General features: G+C 58.6%; 1 protein-coding gene across 3 annotated transcripts in view; it reads right to left on the bottom strand.

Annotated features, from left to right (window-relative positions):
* The window catches only part of FAM118A (family with sequence similarity 118 member A), a 25635-nt gene that overhangs the window by 7453 nt on the left and 8936 nt on the right, over window positions 1–9246 (bottom strand). Inside the window, exons 2-5 of one of the 3 annotated variants that reach the window (XM_006774159.2) lie at window positions 7223–7278; window positions 6331–6583; window positions 2903–3124; window positions 259–387 (exon numbers count right to left, since the gene is read on the bottom strand). In XM_006774159.2, coding sequence (XP_006774222.1) covers window positions 259–387; window positions 2903–3124; window positions 6331–6583; window positions 7223–7269 — 651 coding nt within the window. In that variant the 5' untranslated portion in view covers window positions 7270–7278. Of the gene's footprint in view, window positions 1–258; window positions 388–2902; window positions 3125–6330; window positions 6587–7222; window positions 9011–9246 lie in introns of those variants that run through there. The other 2 variants (XM_015570753.1, XM_015570751.1) reach the window with 2 other exon arrangements.

Below are 9246 nucleotides of genomic sequence, written 5' to 3' on the forward strand. Positions count from 1 at the left end.
ATGGACAGAGAGCAGCAGCACAGGCCCTGCGGGTCTGCACATCAATCGGAAGAAACTCAGCTGCGTCCCTGAGCCGGCGCAGGACAGCTGGGGGCGGAGTCAGGATGGGCCGCCGTAAGGAGCCCTCGCCAAGCCCTCTGAGCACCTGTGCACATGGCAGGCCCGGGCACGGACTGCGCAGCCCTGAGGTCCCGAAGGGCAGGACTGCCGGGAGGTCTGGAAACCAGGCAGCTGCCAGCAGAGTCCCAAGGGCCGTACCATCACTTCCGGGTCTTGCGTGACGTCCTTGTATCCCGAGGGGTCCAGGACCATCCCACAGGGGTCCGTGTAGAGGCCGTGGATGTGGAGCACTCCGTACCTGATGTGCCCTCGTGCCCACTGGAGGACCTGCCAGACATCGGAGCGACAGAGGGAGGAAGCTGGTGTCACTGGAAACAGCGTGAGGGAAACCCCTAACCTGGATTCGTGGTCTTTCACACCTACTTGGAAAGAATGAGGTGTCTGCACTGCTTATACCAGTGGTCGGCAAACTGCGGCTCGCGAACTGTAGCTCTTCCACAAAAGCTTATACCTTTAAGGCCTGGAGTAACTCCGCTGCTGGCGCTAGTCACTCCTGTCCCGTCGCATCAGGAGGCTCTGGAGGCCGAGACGGTGGAAAACACCCGTCACACCTGCGATCACAGTGGCCGTGGAGACTGACCAGGGACCTCGCTTCCCTGTTCCCTGGGACATGCCAGGTGCTGCTGGGCCTCTGAGGTTCCCCCCGGAGAGAAGCGCATGGGAGAACGACTAGTGGAGCCCTACGTGATGGCCGCCCAAGGTCCAGCGCAACGGTCCCTAACAGAGCGCGGCGTGTACGTGCCCGCTTACGCCGGCGCTTTCTCCGCAGCAGGCGCCACTGACAACCCAGACAGACGGACAGTAACAGCTCTGACCCAGAACACGCAGATGGACAGCCACATCTCTGCCACCTGCCATCTCATTTACCCCAGAGACACCTTTCCACAGCGAGCAGGCCGCCCGGTGGGACCAGGTGGCTGGGACGCAGCAGGTGGTCTGTCCAGAGGGGGCAAGGGCACCGGGAGGCTGAGCAGCACCGCGCGGGGTGGAGCCTGTGCCCAGGCCCGTGTGCCCGGCCGCCCGGCCGCCGTCTCGGCCCAGCTCGGGAGAGAGGCTCCCAAAGCGAAGCTCTCGGGTGTGAGCCGCGCTCTCGGCCAACTCAGGCCTGACTGAGTCGCGGCCTCTAGCTTCCTGTGCGGGAGGGCCCGGCCGTCCCCCGTGAAGCGAACCAGACAACACAGCAGCAACGCTGGCTCCAGGCGGGCTAGTACTTGTGAGCACACACCGAAGGACCCGGCTGCCAGAAGAGAAGTCACTCAGTGAAGCTACATTCCCCCTGAGTGAAAAGGAAAACAAAAATGCCAAATGCTCGCCGTCCTGTGGGTGAAATGTACTGGGTTTTGTTTTTGAGTAAAACTAGTGTTGGCAAGACATGAGAAAGGAAACCAGGCGTCCCTCGGACATTTTGTGGGTTTGGTTCCGCAGCGCCGCGGTAAAGCGAGCGCCACAATAAGCCAGCCGTCCTCTTTCTGCTGGTGGGGGGTCCTGCCTTCAACTGGTAAAAAACGCAAACGTGTCAAGTGCAGTAAAGAGAGACCTGCCTACACTCCACAGGGAGCTGTGGGACTAGAAACTGGCAGCCTTGCTGGAAAACCATTTAGTAATTTATATCACCATCTTTAACAGAGTCACACCCTGCCGTGGCCAGCGTGTTCTGTGGTTAGAGTGGCGGCAGTGCACCCAAGGGTCTTGGGTTCGAGTCCCAACCAAGGGTACATACCTGGGTGGCAGGTCCCTCCCCACCCCCTGGACAGGGTGCATGGGGGAGGCAACCAGTCGATGGGTCTCTCTCATATGGACGTTTCTCTCTCTGTCTCTCCCCACTCTCTATCCTCCCTCCCTTACACTCTCTCTCTCTCTCTCTTCCCCTCCCTCCCTTCCACTTTCTCTAAAAAAGAAAAAACAATATAAAAATACCCTCAGGTGAGGATTAACAAAAAAAGGTCATACCCTTTGACCCTGACCCTCTTCTAGGGACTTATACTAAAGAAATAAACAGAGAGGCACAGAAGTATCAGGATTTTCATTGCAGCATTATTTATCAGCATGAAAATATGCTGACAGTAAGAGAGGAAAGGCAACAATTATGCTTTAGTTTTACAACTATACTGTCCTTTAAAGTCACGCTTTTAAAAACAGCTTAATGGAGTTCTGGTCAGGATGGCAGAGCAGATAAACACAGCTCGCCTCCTCCCACGACCACGTATAAATTACAGCGAAATTCTACAACCGTCAGCCTGGACAGCCACCTGCAGACTCGCTGAGCTGACCCCCAGAGCCAAGGATATAGAGCAGCAGCCATGGCGAGATCATGCCCCAAAGAAATGTGATCTCAGAGGCAAAAGATTAATTCAGAAAATTTAAAAAGCCAAAGACAGAAAAATGCTCACAGTAAAATATTGGGGGGTTGGGGGGGGAGAAGGGGATCAGGATAACAACTTCTATATATTGCAATCCCACCTTGTGGCGTTTTTTAAAAACAAATTAACCAAAGTTCATAGCACTAGGACTGCATGCTTCTGCTTTCCTTAGCGACTTCCTACGATCAATGAGTGAACGCAGAGAAGAAACCCCAGGCCAGCAGGACAGAAGGCAGAGACAAGAGCGGCCCCGAGCAGCTCCGGGGAGGGAGGGCGAAGGCCTGCACTCAGCTGCCTGCGAAGGGATGGGCGCACAGTCCAGACCAAGCGGGGCCGTGTCTCACAGTGGACAGGAGCGGACCTCACACCCACTCCCAGCCTCTTCCCGCCCGCCCATCCCGCCCCGGAACCTCAGCCTGCACCTTGGTCTTGTCCTTCAGGTCCAGGGACTCCATGGGCCTGTTCTGCTGCTGCCCGAAGATCTCCAGCAGGTTGTCGTAGTTGGTGGTCAGCACCATGGTGCCCCTGTCCATCAGGCTGAGGATGGACTGCAGCACCTGCGGGTGCTGGAGGTGCTGCTCCAGGTTGTCGAAGATCTCCATCAGGCAGTCCTGGAAGAAGTTGGGCTTGGTGTCGCCCGTCCGCTACAGAAAGGTGGACGGAGTTACAACCACATCACCTCTCGGCAACACTCTGGGTGCGAGAGAGGGGAGGGAGGAGGAAGGGGACCCTGACCTCGCAGTTAATTACACTCTAGAGGAGGGACACACACCGTTTACAAACACATGATACATCAATGGTGCTAAGTGCTCTAAGTGCTTTGGGAAAAGTGACGCCGAGAAGCGGAAGGGGCAGCTGCTGCTGGGGCACAGGGCAGGTGGGTCGCAGGCAGGGCGGCCTCTCTGATGAGGGGCATTTGGCAGCGGGGCCTCTGGAGAGAGTATCCTCGGAGGCGGGAACAAGCGCAGGCACCGAGGTGGAGCACAGGTGGGTCCAAAGGTGAGCAAGGAGCCGCCGCGCAGGAGAGGAGTGAGGGGCCGTCAGCAGGTGCGGCCGGAGGTGACCCAGCACCAGACCACGTGGGGCCTTGGAGACCAAGGGAAAGACCTTCCCTCCGAGAACTGCCCACAACGGGTGTTCCCTTCGTTGGGGTCTAGGAATGGGGTGTCTCAATGGCACACACGGCGGAGGACCCGCAGGATGAGAATGCGTGTGGCCCTGGGGTAGCACCGAGGGTCTGTGGCCGTGATGAGAGCTGCCGCAGTGGAGCCCATGGGATGGGTGTGGGAGAAGTAAGCAACTGGCGACAGGAAAACAAACGACTCCTGGGAAGAGCTGTGCTGGGAAGGGTCAGCTAAGCAGGGGCGGAGCCAGCAGGATGCACTCCCAGGAAGAGCGCCCCTCGCCAGCCACCCGCACAGGGCAGCACGGGCCATGGAGCCGGGCTGGGCATTGGCACGGACCCCCTCGCCCACCCTCTGCCTCTCCATCGCCTCTGCTTCCGCTGTCCCTCAGAATTCACCTCTGTCCCGGCCTCTGAGCCCGCTGATGTCAGCGGTCACAAGGCTCTCAGACCATCACCTAGGCCGTGGCTCCGGGTGTAGGGAGCGGCTATAGGGTCAAGCCTCGGACTGACCTAAGTCAGGGCCACAAACAAGTCCCAGCTTGGAGGGCAGAGCCCTCTTAGCATAAGTAAGCTTAACCTCACAGCCCTCCCTAGTTCCTTCCCAGGTAGCTAATGGGCTGTGGGGGTGCAGCAAGCGCTGCCAAAACAAGGTGAAACGCACAAGAACATGGTAAACACGCTGACCACTTCCCGTGTTTTGCCTTGTGTGCTGACTATAAAATAAAGCCTCGGCTTGGAGGCTCGGTTTTTTCTGTGTCTTCTTCCAAGCACAGGAGACCCACCGAGCCCCAGCTGTATTCTTCTTTAATCCTTCACGGCCTCTCCTCAGGCTCACCCTTGGCCGTGCTGGCACAGCACATCTGGGCACTCCCCTTTCTGACCCCCACCCCAATTCTGAAAACCCTCCCACTGTTCCTGGGGGGTCTGCCCTCAGTACGCCCCACACCTCCATCCTCACCGCCTTCCCCACCTGAAAACTGGCTCTCCCACTCCCTGATCCAGAGGGTGTGGGTGGCTCCCGGTCTCTGTCGCCTCCCCGCTGTACTTTTCAGCTTGTGCCGAGGGATCCTACTGCACCAAGGTCTCGGCACGCCCCCATCTCTCCTGCCATGAGCTGGTCCCACCCCACCATGGCCACCTCCCAAACCTCACCGTTACCCTTTCCAGAACCTCTGCTCAGCCTCTCCCTCCACCTGCCCCGCTCTCTAGACCCGGCAGCTCCCAGGACGTCCACCCCATCCGACCTGCAGCCAGGCACCTGCCCCCACTGGCCTGGTCTCTCCCTCCCTCGCTGCCAGGCTTCTCCCAGGAGCAGCTTAGATCCCACAACCACTACAACCACTACCTTGAGGAGCTTCCAGCCCCCCTGCCCTGCCCTGGCTTTGCTGGAACTAATTCCCTGGCAAATCCCAGCCCCGACTCCCAGCTCCCCACCGACCTCGCCTGCTCTCAGCCTGCCGAACTCGCCTGGCAACAACTCTTTTTTATGCAGTTTTCAAAAGTAAAGAGAAGAGTAGACTGGAGCTCACCTCCCGGACTGAACAAGTGGCAGCCCACCCGGCCTTGCCCCACGCGCACACCCTCCCCTGGACGGGCAGGTCTGCCCAGCCGCCCTGCCACCTCTCAGTCCACTGACCCTCCCCTTCTGCCCGCGACAGGCCGGCATCTGGCCCTACAGGACCGGAGAGGAACCAGCTGGGCTTCTCGGGCCAGTCTCTGCGCCATGCTGAGCTCTGTGCACAGCACTGGGGCCCACGGAGCCGCACGCACGTACAGAGCGGCAGCAGGAGGGGCACCCGTCCCGGGACCTCGCTGCTCCTCACAGAACACCCACATCCGGCACAGACACCAATGGGAACGCTGCCCAGACCCTGGAAAAATGGGTGTGGCCGCGTGACACTGGCCAACATGGTGGAAACGGAAGTGGTCCGTGTTGGCACAGCAGGAAAAGGAGCAGGGCTCCGCAGTCGGGCTGCCTGCAGGTTTCTATGTGAGAATCGAAGTGTAATCCCACGTAAGCCCGTGGCGGGGTCTCCTTCCCCGGCAGCCTAAACGCTCCCAATGCCAACTTTCCCCACTTGCTCCTGTGCTGGGCCTCATTCTCCTCCTCCTCCCCTTCCTCCTCCTGACCCAGTTCCCAGACGACAGCTGGGCTTCTCCAGTAATCATCGGGTGAGGAGAGGAACCTGTCCTGGCCCTGCAGTGTCTGCTTCCCAGGTCTTCCCTGCGCTGCAGCTGGCCCGTGTGATGGTGACCCGCCTCCTGCACCGACCCCGACGCCAGGCATCACTCAGCCACGACCTCTTGCAGCACCAGATGCTTCTCTCCACCGGGTCACGTCCACCTGCAGACGAGCCAGCACTGCTCCCACCCTGAAGTGCTTCTAGGCACCACTGTCACCGCAGAGATGCGGCTGGCCAGCCCGGGCCCTAAGCGCAGCTCACGGCGACCCCTCATTGAGTGACAGGAAACCACAAGGCTCGACCCACCCAACAGCCCACAGGTGGGCTCCACGGAACACGGCTGTTTCAGGAGCGCCCGGCTGTCCCTGGCGTCACTGCTTCGAGGCGGGGTTCTGAGGGAGGGGAAGATTTCCGGCTCCCCAGCCTGACGCTTCTGAGAAAGACACACGTAGGCGCTAGGCTCACAGAAACTGAACGTGAGACCTAGACTCACCCCCTGGCCCAGAGCCACGTGACCCCGGGACGCCTGAGCAGCACTCACCGGCGACATCTTCCGGATCAGATCGTGGGCAACGACCAGCAGGTCCCGGTCCTTCACCACCTTCCGGCGGAACTGGGCCGCGTCCCCGGGGTGCAGCACGTCCAGCTGCTCCGCTGTCTCGATGACGGCCTCCAGGCAGCTCCGCCAGGAGCAGAGGGCGGGGATGCCGGGGGCCGCGGCCGCGCTCACGCCCGTGCCGATCACCAGCAGCAGCTCCTGCGGCTGTTTCTGGATGAGGCTTTTTAAAAACTTTCTGCTTAAAAACGGAGGGAGAGAGTGAAAGTCCGCGTGAAAGGGCGGCGCCCCAACAGAAGCAGCGCATATGGGGACGTGCAGGTGCTGGGCCCTGTCGGCCTGGCACACGCACACGCACACGCACACGCTGCCCGTCCCGCTGCTGCAGCAGGAGCGCTATGTTCTGTCCGTCCTATCCCACAGGGGACGTGGGGCAGCAGCACCTTGTTCATCGAGTCCCCGGGTTAAGCGCACAGCTAAGTGCTGTGCCCTCTCCACAAAAAGCAGAGCCATTTAATTCTCCGAAGCCGCAAAGAGCTCGGAAACAATGACGGCGGCGAAATGATTCCTGCTTCCCGTGACAGAAAATCCTGGCAAATGCTGGTTTTCTGCCACTTACCTATCCCCGCGCTTCGCAAGACCTGACGTCACCTGGGTCTACGGCAGACTGCCCCCCGCGGCCACAGCCGTCTGAGCCGGGGCCCTGACCCTGCTGCTCCCGGGAGACCGGGTCCTGGTCAGGTCCCGGGGCACGGCTGATGCTGACGCGGAGGCTCTCACAGCCCCTGCGACTCCGTCAGACCCAGCTTCTCCCTCCCTCTCGCCGCTGTGGGTGACAGAGCTACCGACCTGCACCAGTGGCGTTCACCTGACTTACCTGGACTTTTGTTCACTTCTGTGTGTTGTCTTTTCCAGTGACTCCATCTGTGAATCCTGAAGAGAGAAGTTAGTCAGAAGCGGCTTCCATTTCCCAGATGGAGCCGTGTGGTCAGTGCCGGGAAGAGGGCAGGCAGGTGAGAGCAGAGTCCCGGGCGTTCGCTTACACTGGGCCCCTGAGAAGCGTCAGCACAAAACGGCGTCAGCGGCTCCTGTGCCACCGTCCCTCCCCCGGGCTGCGGCTCCGGCCTCTGCTCCGGAGGGGAACGCGGGCCGCCTGCAGCGCCTGGGGAGGGGTGCTGGGTCCTCACGCTGCCCCCCAGGGCTTGTTCCCGAAGAGCTTCCACCAGAGGAAGAGCCGGCGAGGCGCAGCGCAGTGCAGGCGGGAGCTGTGTGCCCCCGCACCGGCACCGGCACCGGCACCGGGAACCGCATCTGCCGGGGCTCATGACCCTCAGCCAGTTCCCAGATGCCAGGCCTCCCCGTGGCCATACTGACATCCAGTCCAAAGACATCATCGCAGTCAGAGGGCAAGCCCTGGCCGGATGGCTCAGTGGGCTGGAGCGCCATCCCGTACACCACAAGGTAGCGGGTTCAATTCCCAGACAGGGCACATACACACCTGGGTGGCAAATTTGATCTCCGGACGGGGCGCATAAGGGAGGCAACCAATCGATGTTTCTCTCTCACATCAATGTCTGTCTGTCCCTCTCTCTCTCTCTCCCTTCCTCACTCTGAAATCAATAAATGTCAATTCTCCACTTACACAAAACAAGACCTTAACCAGCTAGGTCGCCATTGCCAAACTATCTCCACATTCTATCATTTTCCCAGAATCCCATCCCCCCTAATTCCAGAACTATTTACTGGAAACAAGAAAATATACAGAAAAATAACGTCTACAAAAAGCCCTGAATCCCACCACGAGCAACAGCTGTTATTACAGGTACATGTTCCCTCCACACATTGCACTTTAAACTGCATGCTCATTTGAGAGCACTGTTCACATCCTCCTCTTTCCATGCGTTAGAACCACAGCGCTTCCTGTATGTTATGAGCATGATTCACAGGTGTAAGTGTACGGCCACATCCCGGGAACCCTGCCTCACGGACATGCCATCATTTCCTTTATCTACATCCCCAGCCTCCAACCCTCATGCAGGACACTGCCAGACACTCTAACCACCATCCTGTGCACAAAGTGTCCCCCCCTTTTCAAGGGATGTATGGGGAGTTCCCGAGAGGCAGGATTGCTGAGTTACAGGATGTGAGCCTGTGAAACATGCCAGCTCGCGCCACCAAGCTGTTTTCCAGGCGGCGGGCAGCGGGGTATGTAAGCGCCTCTCTGCAGTATCCTAACCAGCACGGGGCGGGGGGCGGACCACCATTTTTAGATGTGTCATCTTTTTTCCCTCAATTAGAACCAGGTCACCTAAAATAACCTTCCAAGATCCGTTTCTAAGCACATTACGCTTCAGAGCACACGGAGCCTACAAATTCCCCTGAAGATGCCTATACTGTCACTAGGTGTCACCTAGGGGCAGGACTCGGAGCTTCCCTAAAAGGCGTCTGCGACTTCCTCCAAGCACAAGGAACCCCGTTCCCCAGAGATGAAAACGGCTCACTGATGCCAGCCAGCTGCCCAGTAGCAGCCAGGCAGGTTCGGGGCCCTAGCCACCCGCTCCCACCAGGGGTCACATGGGTTTTGACTCTCGGTCAGAGCACATACTGAGGTTGTAGATTCGATCCAGAGTCAGGGTACGTATGGGAGGCAACCACTAGATGTTTCTCTCTCACATCAATGTTTCTCTCCTCCCTCCCCTCTCTAAAATCAGTAATACACACACACACACACACACATCTTCAGGTGACTGATTTAAAAAATAAAAAATTAATTGATTAATCTACACTAATAAAAGAGAAAAATGGTAATTGGCGTACGACGCTACCCTTTTCATTGGCTAATCAGGGCTATATGCAAATTAACTGCCAACAAGATGGCGGTTAATTTGCATATGTGTGCAT

Source organism: Myotis davidii, unplaced genomic scaffold, assembly GCF_000327345.1.
Source record: "Myotis davidii unplaced genomic scaffold, ASM32734v1 scaffold67, whole genome shotgun sequence".
NCBI lineage: Eukaryota > Metazoa > Chordata > Mammalia > Chiroptera > Vespertilionidae > Myotis > Myotis davidii.